The sequence below is a fragment of the Entelurus aequoreus genome, linkage group LG07 (genome assembly GCF_033978785.1).
Source record: "Entelurus aequoreus isolate RoL-2023_Sb linkage group LG07, RoL_Eaeq_v1.1, whole genome shotgun sequence".
Lineage (NCBI taxonomy): Eukaryota > Metazoa > Chordata > Actinopteri > Syngnathiformes > Syngnathidae > Entelurus > Entelurus aequoreus.
The window spans coordinates 68,466,262-68,485,862 of NC_084737.1; the positions used below are offsets into that span (position 1 = coordinate 68,466,262).

The window sequence follows — 19,601 nt, forward strand, 5'->3', positions numbered from 1 at the left end:
TGGTTTTATTGTGTATTGTTTTGTTGGATTGATTAATACAAAAAATAAACAATTTAAAAATTCGAGTGAGTGTTTAATTATGTTGTATTATTTTAACGTATTAATATTACAGTAATTGTCCAGCAGTGAAAAACAAAATGAAGAAATATATTTAGTTAAAAAAAAAAAAGGTTTTATTAAGGCGACATCTTTTATGGGGGAAAACAAACTAGACTTATCGTTAAACCTCTACATGTTCCAGCGGCACATGTTGGCTGATGGCGTGACCCTCCAGGACCAAGAGACAGGAGTCGTCATGCAGGTCAAATGATTTATTTATTTACGAAGAGAACCAAACAACGGCTAGTGCATGGCATGTAGCGGCAGCAGAGAACACATGCACAGTGACAAAAAGCACCTATCCAGCGCTGGCAGGAAACTCAACAGAAAGTAAAGGTGCAGCAAAACAAGGAGGAATTAGAACCAAAATAAGTCCAAACTGTCATGTGGGATCATGACACTATACTTAAGATGCAGTATTATTAGTGCTGATCAAATTGTGTTTTTTAATAAGATTAATCACACTTTTGCATGATGATTAATTGGGATTAACCACAGTAAATTACATGCTTGCATGATTTAAATTAACGTTAAAAAAGACCATGTCACGGTGACGTGCGCATTCATGTGTGTGCTGCGCTGGGCGCACCCCCAGGAGCGTGCCAGGCGCGTGCCAGTCCGGCTGCAGTAAGCAGCTGCAATCAATCACCGGCAATCAACACACCTGAATCTGATGATGAGACCTGCCTTCATAAGCCAGCACAACCTGCTATCCCTGGCCAGAACGTAGTTTCCTGTTCAGTACAGTAAGCCGATACGTCAAGCTCTATGCGCACTCTTTGCTCTCTGTTTCCTCCCCCGTCGTGTTCGTTGTCTCGTGTCCTCCTTGTCGCCTCTCTGCAGCCTGCCTTCGTTCCCACGTCACGAGCTGTGTGTCTTGTCTCCCTGCCTTCCCTTTGGTTCCCTGGCTGCATCTTGGATCTCGACCTCTTGCCTGGACACGGACTCTGACGCCTCGCTATTGCCCCGACTACCTGCCTGTCTCACGGACCTTCGAGCCTGCCTTTCCCCTCCGGGACTTACGCCTCTCGGTCAACACTACAGTCAATTCCCACACATAGTCGCACACCATACACTTTTGGATTCGTCACACTTCATTACCCCTTGTTTATTAATCTAATTATTTTTTATTTATATATATTATTTATATATATACATAAATAGAGCTAAAACAACGTTCCTCCTTCCTCCTGTACACCCATAACAGACCAAAGCATTTGGACACAAATGCAATTTTACTGTCAGAAAAAAACAGGAACAGTTTTTAAATGTTGTACTTGAATTGTGATTTGTGATTTACTTGTCATTAATTTGCTTGAAACAGCTGTATCTAAAGTCTCTTTTGGGTGTATTTTGAAGTGAAATTTGCCAGTAAGCCCTACAGTCAGAGTCTCTTCACTCATCTTTGCACTGACGCATGCATTGACCTGATCACTGACCGTATAACAACGTGCGCCGCCTTTCAGGTTAACTATCCACAGTCAAGGTAAAGAAGCATCACATGAGTTAACCCTTTATTTCTGACAGACCTAATGTTTATAAATTACGGCTGTCAAATGATGAATTTTTCTAATCAGAATAGACACATTTTGGAATGTGGATTAATTATGATTAATCACAGGTGATTACTCGTTTACACAGTTGAAATTAGTTCATGAAAAGACCCAAATATTGGTACACAAATGCAATTTTTTGTCAGAATGTAATGCAGGAATGTTTTTAAACATTTTACCGGAATGTATGCCATTTATTTGCACAAAACTTGGAAACATTTCTTCCGAGGTTCTTTCAGGCTGTATGAAATTTGCCTGCAAGCACACCTGTCAAGAGTAGTGTTGTAACAATACTAATATTTTGGTACTGGTACTAAAATTATTTCGATACTTTTTGGTATTTTTCGGTACTTTTCTAAATAAAGGGGACCACAAAAAAATTGCATTATTGGGTTTATTTTAACAAACAATCTTAGGGTACATTAAACACATGTTTCTTATTGCATTACAGTCCTTAAATAAAACAGTGAACATACAAGACAACTTGTCTTTTAGTAGTAAGTAAACAAACAAAGGGCTCCTAATTAGTCTGCTGACGTATGCAGTAACATATTGTATCATTTATCATTCTATTATTTTGTCAACATTATTAAGGACAAGTGGTAGAAAATTAATTATTAATCTACTTGTTCATTTACTGTTAATACCTGCATAATTTCTCTTTTAACATGTTCTATCTACACTTCTGTTAAAATGTAATAATCACTTATTTTTCTGTTGTTTGATAATTTACATTAGTTTTGGATTAAACCACAAATTTGGGTATCAATCCGATACCAAGTAGTTGCAGGATCATACATTGGTCATATTCAAAGTCCTCATATGTCCAGGGACATATTTCCTGAGTTTATAAACATAATATAATTTTTTTTTAAAAGAAAGAAGATGTTGTGATGCCAAAAAATATCGACGTAATCATAGTAGTATCGACTACATACGTGCCTGTACTTGGCATCATTACAGTGGATGTTAGGTGTAGATCCACCAATGGCGTTTGTTTACATTTTGACGCCGGTGAGCTACGGTGTGTAGTGAAGCATGTTTAGCTATTCCTCGTCCTGCAGGGATGCTACTTGTAAAACACGTCCTTTTTTTGTCGCCATGGATACCAGGAATAGTGATTTAGAAGTAGCTAAAACACTGCAGACGGCGGATGGACGTTAGCCGCTAGCTAGCTAGCCATGTCTTAAAGCACCTCTTCCTGAGGGCGTTTCAGTGTTATAACTTCACCTTTATCATTAGTTTTTAAGTCAAAATGCGTCGGTTCTCCCTTTTCTGTCTACACACTGTCTCTGCTTGTAAGTACTCCGTGTGTGTGTGCCGCCGAACATGCTCCTCTGCTCGTAAAACCAGCAATGTCACGACGTGACTTCGGCGCGGGCTCGGGGGGTGCGGGTCCGGTACGTTTCAGAGATGGTATCGTACCGAACATGATTCATTAGTATCGCGGTACTATACTAATACCGGTATACCGCACAACCCTAGTCAAGAGTTTGCTCACTCACATATGGATAATTGATTGATCTATGGCGGTATGGGGAAAATAAATTGCATGATTGATCGAAGTGTGTACATGAATAATGCGACAATTGTGATTAATCATGAGTTAACTCGTTAATTTTGACAGCCTAATATAAATATATACAAGCAGCAATTCTGCTCCCATTTGGCAGGTACATAAAAAGATACATTTTAAATGTGTTTGACCTCCACAAAACATCCTTACTGACCCCATTATCCATTAAGCCAGACAACCTTTCAGAATGTCACTAAAATGACCTTTAAAATTGTGGAGCAACAATGATTTGATGATTTAAGGGAGAGATAAATGCCACCTACCTAAAACCATTAGTTCAGCAGCAAAATATATAATGCTGTGCTCGTTCTCAGCCACACACTGGTACATTCCGGCATCGGCAAGTGTCAACACAGACACTGACAGAGCTCCGTCCTTCACAAGGATCCTATCCTGTGAGGGATGAAAGAAAGCAATTACTGCTTGAGACTTAAGATAGCCTTTGCTTTGCTCAGCAGACTCTGGCCAAGCTTAATAAGCATTGGATTGGGAAGGCGCCATAACCAATGGGCATAGATCAAATCCGGATTTACAAATCACGAATGAATCAATCTGGCTAGAAATCACATTTGCGTCTGCCAAATAGTTCCAAGATACGTCTCGCCATCATGTAAACCAAGATTTATAGTCTGCTGGGTTGGTCCTGCTTCCAGCAGCGCCACTCACTTAAATGCACAGATAGCAGCTATAGTGAGTCTGTGGCTGGGGTATGCAGTCAGGTAAGGCTCATCATGATAAATACAAACATTTTTATTAGGTACACTGTAAAAAAAAATTCTGTAAAAAAACGGTCATCTACTGGCAGCTATGGCTGCCAAACGAAAACCATGAAATTAAAGTAAAACACTGTAAACCAAATAATGATCAAAAACATTATTTTTACAGACATTTTCATGAAACGTTTTGCGAAAAAATATCGTAATTTTACAGATTTTTACTAAATTATTAAGATAAACCACCTTTAATAAAGTGACGATGCAAACAGTTCTGCAGAAAAAGACCTTTATTCTACAGAGTTTTTCCAAATTATTACGATCAAACACCTTTAATGAAGTGACAATGCTGGCAGTTCCACAGAAAAATACCATTATTTTACAGATTTTTTCTGAATTGTTAAGATCAACCACCTTTAATGAAGTGACGATGCCAACAGTTCTGCAGAAAAATACTTTTATTAGATTGTTAGTATGGACATAGACTTTTATATAACAAGCTACATATTTAATGAAAGATAATTACTGTAATTTTACATGAATTTGAAAGTAATTTAAGAAAACAGAAAATGCTATGTATAATTAATTTGGCATTTTTCTGTAAAAAAAATAGAAATATACATTGTTTGTCATTACTGGCATATTACTTAAAATGACAGGCGGATTGTTTATTTACAGATGATGTCTTCAATTCTACAGTTTTATAAACTATTTAAAAAAAATAGAAAAATTACAGTAGATATTTAGAGTAAATTAACCATAAAAATAGGATTTTTTTTTTACAGTGTATATAAATATTATTGAACTGTGTTATAAATGTACTTTACGTATGAAACCAGTCATTTTTAAATATGTTCTTAAAATCACTAAATTACTTTGTCTTAGTGTTGTCCCGATACCAATATTAAATTATTTTGATACTTTTCGGTACTTTTCTAAATAAAGGGGACCACAAAAAATTGCATTATTGGCTTTATTTGAACAAAAAAATCTTAGGGAACATTAAACGTATGTTTCTTATTGCAAGTTTGTCCCTAAATAAAATAGTGAACTTACAAGACAACTTGTCTTTTAGTAGTAAGTAAGCAAACAAAGGCTCCTAATTTAGCTGCTGACGTATGCAGAAACAGATGGTGTCATTTATCATTCTATTATTCTGTCAACATTATAAGGGACAAACTGTAAAAATTGATTATTAATCTACTTGTTCATTTACTGTTAATATCTGCTTACTTTCTCTTTTAACATGTTCTATCTACACTTCTGTTAAAATGTAATAATCACTTATTCTTCTGTTGTTTGATACGTTACATTAGTTTTGGACGATACCACACATTTGGGTGTCAATCCGATACCAAGTCGTTACAGGATCATACATTGGTCATATTCAAAGTCCTCATGAGTCCAGGGACATATTCCCTGAGTTTATAAACATAATATACATTTTTTTTAAAAACAAAGGAAGATGTTGTGATGTCAAAAAATATCGACGTACAAGACAACTTGTCTTTTAGCAGTAAGTAAGCAAACAAAGTATCGACTAAATACGCTACTGTACTTAGTATCATTACAGTGGATGTTAGGTGTAGATCCACCAATGGTGTTTGTTTACATTTTGACCGGTACTTTTCAGAGGCGGTATAGTACCGAATATGATTAATTAGTATCACAGTACTATTATAATACTGGCATACCGTACAACCCTACTTTGTATTTAGATCAAATACATGACATGAACTTGAGATGTGGCTGCAGCGAGTGTCTTCTTTCTGCTTAGTGCACAAGCAAGTCCACCATCTCAGTGTCAAAATGTTTTGTCAAAAACATTTGTTTTACACAACCACTTTTTAAGTAAGCGTGTCATTATTCTTCTTTCTGAATTGGACAATAAACTGCATAAATGTCATATGTCCAGGCCCGCAATTTCTCTTCCCCACCATAAGGATGCAGGGGCGTATGTGAGCTAGCACGTGCTTGTCATTGCAAAGAAAAACTTTTAAAATGAAAAAGAAATAAGGAGGTCTTTTACAAACACAGTAACATAGCTTCCTAGAGAATAATAGGCACATTAACTTATCATGCAAAAAAAATATATATATATACAATGAATTGGAATAGGGAGTATTTGAAAACATTACTTTTACCTGAGGTGAATTATTTTCTAAATGTTCTTGTTATGTTTAAAATGTGATAGAATATGTTAAAGTTAAAAAAAAACTATGAACCTCAATGCACATCACTGGTTTGTGGCTTGTCATAGTAAACATATTAAGGGATAATACTGTAGAAATTAGACTTGGATAAAGCTTATATAAATACACATTTACTTCCTTCTGAAAATGATTCAGCATACAGTCATTGTCTAAAAAGCTGTCAACACAAGTGCATACCAATATAATTAGGTCTTTCCTACAACCAAGCACGGTGGTTGTAGGAGTTCTTCCGGCACTAAGGAACTGCGGTTCATTAAGGGACACATGAAAAATGTTCTATGACATTTTGAAGCATTGGAAGTTTTGCCATTATTGTCGAAGTAGCTGCCAACACAATGAGTACCAAGATGATCGTCTTGCTTCCTGTTAAGCATAGTGGTTATAATATCATGGTTTGGGGCTGCATGAGTGCTGCCAGCACTTGGGAGCTATGGTTCATTGAGACATTTTTAGTGGATAATAAATGTAAACTGCTGTAAAGCTACACTGACTACTCTAAGGTGACAATAGACACTTTAATACACATGTTGGGATGTACTCACTTTTGTAAGATGCTGCATATATTTTAGGCTAACAATGAAAAACAACAATAAACCTCATTCAAATGTTGTTAAGCACGTGGGAAAATAAACACACAGGGCCTTATATATATAACATTTCAAATAACTTGCTCTATATAGCATGTGCAAGTAAAATTGTGTCTACTATTATTGATTTGCTATGTTTTAAAACATACATCAGACAAATACAATTTTTACCACTTTTTCTGGGCTTTTTAGAAGAAGTCCTGCATGGCACTTTACATTGAACCCACTTTTTAGCGTGCTAAACATGCAACACTGGCATTTAACTGCAAGCCTGCGCCGGAATGATCCAGGGGCAAGAAAATGCATATTGCAAGAAGTTATTTTCATATATGAGATATATTAGTAGCATATCACCTAAATGAAAAAACAAACAACATTTTAAAAACGCCAGCGGACACTAACAGGCATCATTTGAATTACTTTAGCCCCTCAAGTCATCCAGCAGCTATACCATTATAAATTGTCATTTGTGAATAGAAGATATGTCTATTATGTTTTGTATTTATGACAGTCCAAATATGTTGACAAACAGATGTTGGATGGGAGATTCTCTGTCCTGCTCGATCACCTTTTTTCTCACAGCCATTTGTGCATAACTCTGCCAATTTGGCTGCGATTTCAAACGTGCTAAATATAGATGCAAAACAGCGGCTGCAGGACAGTTTTAGTCTAGATAAATCACATCGCAAGGAGTATATTTGCATCTCCTCCTCCTAGTATTGTGGCCATTCTAATATATAGCATATATTCTGCATATATATGAAGTCAGACACGCTAGATAGATTGCGCTCGCTATTTTGCTCATTTAAGAGACGCAATCCTCTGCACAGAAGCTTGGTAGATCAGCCTTGCGTGCACTATCAAGTGTGTACGTGTTGTAATGCACGCAAACCTATTGTATTGTCGTATAAACTGTATTATTTCCATGATAAAACAAGCAACTTACCAACAAAACATTTTAACCTTAAACTGAGACATAACTGCACTTTTGTACGAGGCGCCAAAACTGAATAAAAGCTTTACTAGGGTTATAGAGAAGGTTGTGAACCGCATATTTATGGGGAAAGGAAGACTTAAAAGGGAACTTTGGGGATATGTGCACTTTATAGGCTACCTGTACTTTATGGAATTGTGCGGTGAAGTGGTGCAGGGTAGGAAAGATCATTTGGAGCTGTAGCTTTTTCACATGGGTTAAAGCAGTGTTTTTCAACCACTGTGCCGTGAGATACAGTCTGGTGTGCCGTGGGAGATTATGTAATTTCACCTATTTGAGTTAAAAATATTTTTTGCAAGCCAGTAATTATAATCCCCAAATAATGTGCCGTTGTTGAGTGTCGGTGCTGTCGAGAGCTCGGCAGAGTAACCATGTTATTCTCCTCAATATCAATAGGTGGAAGCCGGTAGCTAATTGCTTTGTAGATGTCGGGAACATGTCGTGTGAGACGAGGATGGTTTGTCGTGATCACAATATGCAGACGACAGCGGGAGGCAGCGTGAAGGTCAACAGGTGTCTAATGATTAAACCAAAAATAAACAAAAAGGTGAGTGCCCCTAAGAAAAGGCATTAAAGCTTAGGGATGGCTATGCAGAACGAAACTAAAACTGAACTGGCGACAAAGTAAGCAAAAACAGAATGCTGGACGACAGCAAAGACTTACAGCGTGTGGAGCAGACAAAGTACATCCGTACATGACATGACATTCAACAATGTCCACACAAAAAAAGATAGCAACAACTTAAATATTCTTGATTGCTAAAACAAAGCAGGTGCAGGGAATAGCGCTCAAAGGAAGACATGAAACTGCAACAGGAAAATACCCAAAAAACAGGAAAAGCCACCAAAATACGAACGCAAGACAAGAACTAAAACAGTATGCACGGGAGCACAACCAAAACAACTCCAAATAAGTCACAGTGTGATGTGACAGGTCGTGACAGTACACCTACTTTGAGACAAGAGCTATAGTGATGCATGGTTGGTTATGGTTTCAATTCATATCCAACAATTGCGACAACAACTTTTTATTGTCTACTGAGTTTAATTTCTTCATGATTACTGTTGGTGGTGTGCCTCTGGATTTTTTCTATGAATAAAATGCGCCTTGGCTCAAAAAAGGTTGAAAAACACTGGGTTATATAGATTAGATTTAGATTTAGATTTATTGGTGCCCGTTGGGAAAATTCATTTTCACTGCTGTACATGTAAACAACAGACATTACACATCACAAACAAAAATGACAAAAAGACATCATACATGACCAACACATTTACAGGCTCGTCAGACAGATCGGCCGGGCCTGCTGTTTAGGGCGGCAATAGCTGCAGGGGGAAGGCTTTTCCAGAGGAGGGCCCTCTGGAATTTCATAGTTCTGTACCTGCACCTAGATGGTAGTGGGATGATGTATTGGTAAAGTGGGTGAGTCATATCCTCGGCTATCGTGTTTGCCAGTCGAATGATGGACCTGTGGTTTGGATCTGAGATGTTGGGTGTGGGTAGGCCGATTATTTTAGCTGCCATGTTTGTAACACGTGTGAGTTTGGTCCGGTTGGTTACAGAAAGCATGGTGAAAAAACACGTGGAACGGTACAGAAGGATAGGTTGAACGATGCTTTGATACAGTAATAACAGGAGGTGAGGTGCAACGTATAGTCCTTTAAAGTTTACGGACGGCTGACAGTCCTTGTTGACTTCTTTTTTGAATGTCCGTGGTGTGCTGATCAAAGGTGAGTTTATTGTTAAAGTCTCGGGCAGGTATCAGAAGACTTCAGGAACAGAGGGGGTTCGGTGCGGTGAAGCATGATGGAGTGTACCTTATTTTGACAGCTGTTTATATGGAACAATTCCAAAATGTGTTTTTGCAAAGTGCCTATAAATGTGTTCTTTAAATTCCTTTCTGTGTTTCCTGTGATAACATTCACAGATACAGAAAGAAGTAAACTTCCCACTTGACAAATATAAGAATATGAAAGAAGTGTGTTGTGGTCAATCTCAGTAAATTAGTGTAACATTATTTAACACACACATAAATACATATCTGCAACGTTAAAGACAACTAAGCTTAAAGCCATGGTTCTCACTATACACCAAAATTACATATGCCGTAGCAGCAAGGTGTTATGCTTCACGCGGCGTATCTCAAACTAGATTAAACTCACTGTCCCTTAATCAGGCGGCTCTTAAATATGCGCCATGAATAATGAAGAGCGGCAAGTGACTCCATTCAGATGAAATGAAGCAACCTCGCGGGGACCACGCTGCTGTGTGATCTGCCGGGGTAAGGACAGGGAAGCGCAGTCTATTCACTGGCACACCTTGGCGACGGCTTCATATTCTCTATTTATCGCATCCGCAATTGCGCTTTGAAAAACTGCAATCCATTCCAATGGCAGGCGTCAAGAGGATTGAGTTGGGTTAAGTTGAGTTTGAGTTTATTTGGAACATGCATCATGTTGTATGCATGCAATTTCCAGTTTCTCTATTCAACATGTTCGAAAAGGAGTAGGAAGAAGCAGAGCTTATTCAATCCTACCCCTTTTCCTTTACATAGCAGTTGCTAGAACTTTTGTTCACTTCCTGTTCTCAATTTATTCACAATATACTCCATAAGGGGCAGCACAGTGGCACAGGGGTTAGTGCATGTGCCTCACAATACGAAGGTCCTGAGTAGTCCTGAGTTCAATCCCGGGCTCGGGATCTTTCTGTGTGGAGTTTGCATGTTCTCCCCGTGACTGCGTGGGTTCCCTCCGGGTACTCCGGCTTCCTCCCACCTCCAAAGACATGCACCTGGGGATAGGTTGATTGGCAACACTAAATTGGCCCTAGTGTGTGAATGTGAGTGTGAATGTTGTCTGTCTATCTGTGTTGGCCCGGTGATGAGGTGGCGACTTGTCCAGGGTGTAACCCGCCTTCCGCCCGAATGCAGCTGAGATAGGCTCCAGCACCCCTCGCGACCCCAAAAGGGACAAGCGGTAGAACATGGATGGATACTCCATAAGTAATAACAATAAAAATAAATAAATAAATAAATAATCATTGGTGAAGTGAGTTATATTTTATGAAGCCCCTAAAGGGACATGGAGGGAAAAAAATGTTTACTTGTGTAATACTTTTTGCGAGATCTCACAAAAAGGTTTTTTTCCTATGTCAGTGAACCGGAAGTAAAACAGACACAGCGATGGAGGAGCCTACACCCATCATCCGTGGGAGAAGTTTATCGATTTCTATTTTAGTATTGGCCTAACATATAAAGACATCAAATCGTATTATGGTCCCACAACAGAGCACAGATGATGGATAGGCTTTCGCATGCTCCCGCTCCTCCATCGCTGTGTCGGTTTTATTTCCGGTTCACTGACATAGGAAAAAAATAACTTTTGTGAGATCTCGCAAAAAGTATTGCGAGATCCCGCAAAAAATATTGCAAGATCTCGTAATATTTCACATGGTGAGATGAGTAAGATTATCTAGAAAGTGAATGAATGGATGAGATAAATTCAAAATGTTCATCATGGTTCTTCTTCTTTGTACTTTGTAAACACTTTAAGTTGGAAGAGTTTCTTGAAGTGGATCATATTAGTACATTGTTTGATTTCTTTCCTCAATCCATTCCATAATTGATTTCCACATACTGATATACTGAAGGTCTTAAGTGTTGCACGTGCGTACAAATGTTTTAAATTGCATTTTTCTCTAAGGTTATATTTCTCCTCTTTGGTTGAGAAGAATTATTGTATATTCTTGGGTAGCAGGTTATAGTTTGCTTTGCGTATAATTTCAACTGTTTGCACATTCACTATGTCGTGGAATTTCAGTATTTTTAATTCAATAAATCAAGGGTGTCCAAAGTGTGGCCATATTTGGCCAATTTTTATTGGCCCTTTCAACAGATAGTAACACTTAAATGAATTCATTATTATCGAGATGTAATTAGTAATGTTGTCAAACGATACATATAAAAAAATCAGACTAATCACACTTTTGAAATTGGATCAATCATGATTAATCACAAATATTTCTAGTAGCATAAACTCGCTTGCATGATTTCACTTAACTTAACAATCTCAAATCAATTAAAAGAGACCCCGATACTTGGTCACAAATGCATTTTCATTGTTAGAATCCATTGAAGGTGAAATAGCCAAATAAGTTGTGTGATTAATCGGCGTATATATGTGATTATTGCAATATTTTTTGTGATTAATCGTGTGAGTTAACTTGTCGTTTTTGACAGCTCTAGTTATTAGATTACACTAATTGTCTTAGTCACATGTAACACAAAGCTAACATGGATGACTTGTTCAGCTAGCTTGGCATCTTTAATGTACAAAATGGCCCCCGCATCGTTAGATTTTACTGAACGCGGCCCTCGTTGGATAACGTTTGGACACCCTTGCAATAAATAAAGGGTTTGTATGTTCTCTATATCCAACATTATGTATTATTCTAACTGATCTTTTTTGTAACACCGTTGTCAGAATAATTGTATCTAAGTTATCACAAAACTTTGTGTTTCGATGAGTCTCTGTTTAATTCCTTGCTTCTTGTCTTGTTTAATAGATGTCATCAGTGTTTGAACCTGACAACCGTTAACGCATGAAGTGCACTTGTGTAGTTATTTCCCCATATTTCTGCACAATAACTCAGATATGGTAACACGAGCGAGCAATAGAGAATATGGAGTGAGTTGAAGGTGAAGATGAAGTTTTCACAAGGAAACACCGGCCAGGAAAGGTGACACATTTACCCGGGAGATCAGCCGCTGGCCGTTCTTCAGCCATGTGTAAAGTGGTTTTGGTTTCCCACTGACACGACACTCCCAGTCCAAATTCTCCTCTATGGCCAAGGCCGTGTCCTTCATGGTCTGAATCCACTGAGGCTTGGCTGAGGGAACACAAACATGTGGCACACATTTGGACAAGTCTCTGTTATATCGCCACGTTTGACAACAGCTCAAATAAGAACAATAAAAAAGGACCCATTCCCATGAAAGCTTTTTGAGAGAGATGTCATTTTTGTCCATGTTAGCTCTAACATGGTTCAAATTTGCCAGGAAATTTCCACGGACACAATGTTAGAGCAACTCATTCAGTCCTTTCCAATTCACAGAGCGCAATATTGTTCCCTCTTCCAAATTTAAACATATGCGGCGCAAAAATAAAGCTGCAATAACTGGCGTAAAATTAAACCCAGCAGGGCTTATTACTGAGAAGATGGCAGTGTCTGTTCTGACTTGTTTTAGTACTGTCATTACATCACCAAATTATAATTCTTAACTTTCTCTCAGTCAGGCACAATTACAAAAGCAGCACAACCATTACACAACAATTAGCCTCATTTTTATATATCCGGCTTTTTCTAATAATATATTTAACTAGAAAAAACATAAGCCCATCTCCATATTACGCGGTTCTACTGTACACTCTAATGAGACCCAGTATAAGACCTGATGATGCCTTTACAAAGATGATAATGCTCAGTGTTTGCTGTTATTTAACATGTGTATTGAATGGAAGCAAATCATTTATTCCTAATTTTCACTTGGTTCAAATTAGGACCAACACATGTTTATAACTGTTGTTAAAAAGTATACAGTTCATATCTGTTTGTATGATAAAATTATATTTTACAATCCCTGTTTGTAGGTATTTAAAAAAAATGGTGAAGGTAATGTTAAGTAACCACACCTAATGACACTTGTTTACACTTGCACCATTTAACATGTCCAAAAAGGAGTTGGAAGAAGCAAAGCTCTTTTTAAAAAGCCTACTCCTTTCCACGTGTATTCAATAGTTTATTAACTTCCCGTGTTTGAATATTACTATTTTCCAATAAGGAAAGAAAATAATCAATGATGTGTAGCAATAAATAGCTTATTTGCAGGGATAATAGAAAAGGGAAATCGATTCTAAAAAAAATAAGTAAAAACATATTAAATAAATAAGTAAATATAATATATAAATATATATATTATATATTACGTATTTATTAATTTTGTCTTTTGGTTTTTTCCATCAGCTGCACATGTTTGATTTTTGATTTTTATATTAGATACCCTATTTGACACAATCCACTGATTTACCCGCCCGGGGGTCTTGGACCAGCACTGGCAATCTCCTACAGCTGGGTGTTGGGTTCCTAGCCAGAAATTAAACCTGTGCTGTCTGCACGAGAGGCATTGGCATGTAGCATTACACCCCCAGGGCAAACATAAAATAAAATAAATCAAAATAATAAATCAAACTAAATAAAGTGATGGAAGTGTATTTCTCCATGGAAAAGCATACATGTGGTTAGCTTATTGCTGTTGTTATTTATTTAAGTCAATTGAGACTTAATGGTAAAAAAAAAATTAGCTTTTTTTTTTTTTTTTTGCCCACCATTCACAATCCTTATGTGAGACAAGAACACATGTTTTCTCTTTACTGTGCGTTTTAAGTAGTAAAAAAAAAATACTGCTAGCAAGAGACGGTTAACATTGTAGATAATTTAGAATAATTTATTCTGTCTATAAACCCCTCTAAAAATATACCAAAAAATCAACTTTGGTCAACTTTGAAATCCAACTTAGACCTTAGGTCATCGCTATGAAGACACAGCAAGATGCTTGTTTCCTCCCAGCATTATTTTATAAGCGGAGAGCACAACAAGAGCTAAAATTCCAACGCAGTAATTGCAGGTGACTGTTTTGCTATCTTTGTATTTTGTATTTCTTGTTCAGCACTTAGCACTATTGCTACACAATCTACTTAGCACCCCACTTCAAAAACTTGTAACTCATCCTCTGTATATTCAGGCTCAAAAATAGAATTTAATTTATCCCAAAGTAGTCGTCGTTGGCTCTCACAAAGTCTGCCATGATTAGTGGTAGTTATGGGAATAGCGTTTGTTTATTTGAGCACTGTGAAATAAATGCACCCAGGAAAGAAGTTTTTTATATTTTCATGTTATTATAAATATGCATGTTGTTAGTTTTTAGATGATTTTTTTTGGAGGAATTTATAGGTAAATTTAAAAAGTTAAAGTACCACTGATAGTCACACACACACTAGGTGAGGTGAAATTACCCTCTGCATTTGACCCATCCCCTCCCCTTGTTTCAGACGTCTCTTACTATCATTTTTTTTTACTATCTTGAATGCACTGGGAAAAAAAAATGTCTCACGTAGGTATTGTGAAAGATAGCCAACATTTTAAAAAAGGTCTGTTCCCATTTAAAGTGTCACCATATTGCAGTGGTTAACTTTATGGCACCTCAATATGTTAGGAAGTTATTTTAGAGAAGCCTGTATGATAAACAGAGGTTTATTGATGGGAATAGTGTTGTAACAATACCAATATTTTGGTACCGGTGATAAAATTATTTCGGTACTTTTCGGCACAATTTGGTACTTTTCTAAATAAAGGGTACCACAAAAAAATTGCATTATTGGCTTTATTTAAATAAAAAATCTTAGGGTACAGTAAACATATGTTTATTATTGCAGTTCAGTCCTTAAATAAAGTAGTGAACATACAAGACAACTTGTCTTTTAGTAGTAAGCAAACAAACAAAGGCTCCTAATTAGTCTGCTGACATATGTAGTAACATATTGTATGATTTATCATTCTATTATTTTGTCAGCATTATTAAGGACAAGTGGTAGAAAATGAATTATTAATCTACTTGTTCATTTACTGTTATCATCTGCTTACTTTCTCTTTTAACATGTTCTATCTACACTTCTGTTAAAATGTAATAATCACTTATTCTTCTGTTGTTTGATACTTTACATTAGTTTTGGATGATACCACAAATTTGAGTATCAATCCGATACCAAGTCGTTACAGGATCAAACATTGGTCATATTCAAAGTCCTCATGTGTCCAGGGTCATATTTATTGAGTTTATAAACATAATATACATTTAAAAAAACCGAAACAAGATGTTGTGATGCCAAAAAAAAATTGACGTAATCATAGTAGTATCGACTACATACGTGCCTGTACTTGATATCATTACAGTGAATGTTAGGTGTGGATCCACCAATGGCGTTTGTTTACATTTTGACGCTGGTGAGCTACGGTGTGTAGTGAAGCATGTTTAGCTATTCCTCGTCCTGCAGGGATGATACTTGTAGGAAACTTACTTTATTTGTCGCCATGGAGACCAGGATTAGTGATTTAGAAGTCGCTAAAACACTGCAGACGGCGGCTGGACGTTAGCCGCTAGCTAGCTAGCCATGTTTCAGTGTTATAACTTCTCCTTTATTGTTAGTTTTTAAGCCAAAATGCGTCCGTTCTCCCCTTTCTGTCTACACACTGTGTCTGCTTGTAAGTACTCTGTGTGTGCGTGTGCCGCCGAACATGCTCGTCTGCTTGTAAAACCAGCAATGACACGACGTGACTTCGACGCGGGCGCTGGGGGGTACGGGTCGTACCGAAAATGATTCATTAGCATCGCGGTACCATACTAATACCGGTATACCGTAAAACAATAGATGGGAACCGTTTTTAGTTTTTGCAAAAGTAATCAATATCAATGGGAACGATATCAACTTGTTCGATAATAGATATTTCAGGTAACATGAACTTAACATACCATAGAAAGCCAGTCGCCCAGTGGCTTTGTTCTTGCCCATCTTATTCTCTGCCACACATTCATATCCTCCCGTATCCTCCTGCTGGAAGCTGGGGATTTCCAGCACGGCATTGGCATACTTCATTTTGACTTTACTCGGGAATGGAACTCCATTCGCCCTTTTCCAGGTGATTTCTGGGACGGGACTGTCAGGAGAAATTCTCATTTAAGTTCCTCAGAAGGTTTGAGATTGTTGCTCAGGATAGGCGTGAGTGTCTATTAGCTTTGCAATAAAGTGCTCGACGGAACTGAGAATCCATCAACAAAATAAACTTGATTCACATCGCAGGTTTTCAGAGCAGTGAAGGTTTAAAATGCTATATTCTACAGTAACGTTCCTCTATCCAGTAGGCCCAGCTCATCTGATGGCAAGAGATTGAAAACGTGCTTAAAGGAATCCAGCTTACTTCCCCAGAGCGAAACACTCCAGTGTAACTGTTGATCCTTTTGCAGCGGGTACATTGTCCGGGAAATTAACTTCTATTTTCGGTTCATACTCGCCCATCACTCCTACAAAAGAGAAAGCATGAGATCTCATTCTTCCATTATTCGGGACTTACAAGCAATGTGGGTTGCATTAAAGGCTGGACACTACCACAAACATTCTCTCATTAGTGACCACAAGGCACAAATAACAAAAGAGAAACGCTAACAAGGAATAATGTAATCCCCGACTGGACTGCATATTGCAGGGGTGTCCAAACTTTTTTCCATTGAGGGCCGCACGCAGAAAAATCAAAGCATGCGGGGCGCATTTTGATATTTTTCCTTTTCAAACCATAACAAAATATATGGATTTTTTATTTTTTTTTTACCTTTAGGGGTCCCAGGGACCATAAAGGATCCCAGTCATTAAAATGTTAAAAATAAGTCAAATTATTATTTTTTTTATTTAACGTTTACAGTAAATCTCTATATCAACTTCATGTTGATATAAAGTAAAAAAAAAAAAAAAAAAAAGCCTTTTCTGTCAAAGACAACTTTTTTTTGAATTTTTATAGTAAAACTGAAATATGCAGTATTTAGTAATTAGAGCCCTAAAAGATCAGTAATGCAGGACACCATTGATTTTAATTCATTATTATTTTGGAGTAATCACAGAGAAAAGATAAATACAATCCCACTAAATATTGTTGGGATCCAAAAGGTCCCTCCACCCATAAAGTGATACATTTGCATTATTTTTTTTTTTTTAAACTTTCAACACTTAAGTTAAAAGATCAACTTCAGATGTCTCTGTCCATTTTACGTTTGAACTATTATTCTGTTTGTTTTATGCTCTTTTGTCGAATAAAACATTGATGTATTTACTGCATTTTTCGGAGTATAAGTCGCACCGGCCGAAAATGCATAATAAAGAAGGAAAAAAACATATGTAAGTCGCACCGGAGTATAAGTCGCATTTTTTTGGGGGAAATTTATTTGATAAAACCCAACACCAAGAATAGACATTTGAAAGGCAATTTAAAATAAATAAAAAATAGTGAACAACTGGCTGAATAAGTGTACGTTATATGAGGCATAAATAACCAACTGAGAACGTGCCTGGTATGTTAACGTAACATATTATGGTAAGAGTCATTCAAATAACTATAACATATAGAACATGCTATACGTTTACCTAACAATCTGTCACTCCTAATCGCTAAACCCGATGAAATCTTATACGTCTAGTCTCTTACGTGAATGAGCTAAATAATATTATTTGATATTTTACGGTAATGTGTTAATCATTTCACACATAAGTCGCTCCTGAGTATAAGTCTAAACCAGGGGTGTCAAACGTACGGCCCGAGGGCCGGATCAGGCCCGCGAACAGGTTTTATCCGGCCCGCGGGATGAGTTTGCTAAGTATAAAAATGAACCTGAAATTTTTGAATGAAAGAAACAGCTGTTCTAAATGTGTCCACTAGATGGCACAATAGCAATTCTTTGTATCTTTGTAGATGATGCTACATATGTACAAAATAAACCTCATGATGTTAGTACATCAGTCGAGGAAAATGATCAAACTGCATAAATAACATCTTGTAATTTGATTTTGATATAATTGTTTTATCTTGATAGATTGAAAATGAACACCAATGAGTTGACTGATGAACATTATCACATAATTTATTCAGAAAATATAAATAACGACAAAAAAAGTATATATACTATTAACCGCAACAGGTAATTGTAAAAAAAACAACAACTTTATGATTTGTACAATTTCAGAATGTGCTTGTTCTATTTTTAAACAAATAAAACAATCTGAAGTTGTCTTTATTTTTAAGTTATCGTGCCGTGATTTTACCAGTCCGGCCCACTTGGGAGTAGATTTTTCTCCATGTGGCCCCCCATCTAAAATGAGTTTGACACCCCTGGTCTAAACTATGACAAAAACTGCGACTTATAATCCGAAAAATACGGTATATGGCCACCACACAATATATGCAATATTTTCCACATAAAACATTTTAAAGTGAAATATTTGAAGTAATTGGAGCCTTGAATAGGTCAATAATTCATTATAACATTGATTTTTATTTTTAATTTTTATTTTTTTGAGCAATGTCAAAAAAAGAAAAATAAAGATTGACAAAAGAAAAAATAACAGCCAGCTTTGTGTCAACATTGCAACTTTTTCTAGTTAGATTTCACCTCATTCCATTTTTTAAAATGTTTATTTTTTATTTTTGCAATAGCATTTCCAGAATGTGTGGCGGGCCGGTAAACAATTAGCTGCGGGCCCCCCCCCGGGCTGCACTTTGGACACCCCTGGGATATTGTATGCCGGACATTGTGTCTATTTTAAACTTACGGAGGAATTGAAAGTTGAGCACAGACATGTTCGGTGCAACGAGTGGAAACTCACTCGTGGAACCACTGGAACACTCAACGTAATGGTCTAGTGATGTATGCTTTATGTTTAATTCATTTCAAAGCCAATCTTTACCAGCTATTTTTACCAAAGTGCACCCACAAAGAATGGGGGCTGTAAATTCACCAGGGATAGCTTTTAAAGTAGGGTCAGTGAGCAAAGATGTGATTGGCGCCCATTGTTTTTTCTGGCCTACATGGACTAGCAACTATTCATTTTAAGGCATTAGTGCTCAGTGACTCAAATAAAGTGCAGGACGACAGCAAGACACAAAGCTCTCCTGCTAGTTTTGGTGATAAAAAAAAACAGCCTTGAAGGAAAGACAAATAACAACGTCACACTGACAAAACCGATTGGCCACAACGGGACCTGTGAATTC

At 37.1% G+C, this 19,601-nt stretch overlaps 1 protein-coding gene across 1 annotated transcript in view; it reads right to left on the reverse strand.

The window, feature by feature from the left end:
• Positions 1 to 19,601, reverse strand: part of LOC133654202 (contactin-3-like) — a 234,115-nt gene that overhangs the window by 107,369 nt on the left and 107,145 nt on the right. Inside the window, exons 7-10 of the mRNA XM_062054350.1 lie at positions 16,767 to 16,869; positions 16,321 to 16,505; positions 12,487 to 12,623; positions 3,492 to 3,621 (exon numbers count right to left, since the gene is read on the reverse strand). Coding sequence (XP_061910334.1) covers positions 3,492 to 3,621; positions 12,487 to 12,623; positions 16,321 to 16,505; positions 16,767 to 16,869 — 555 coding nt within the window. The remainder of the gene's footprint in view (positions 1 to 3,491; positions 3,622 to 12,486; positions 12,624 to 16,320; positions 16,506 to 16,766; positions 16,870 to 19,601) is intronic.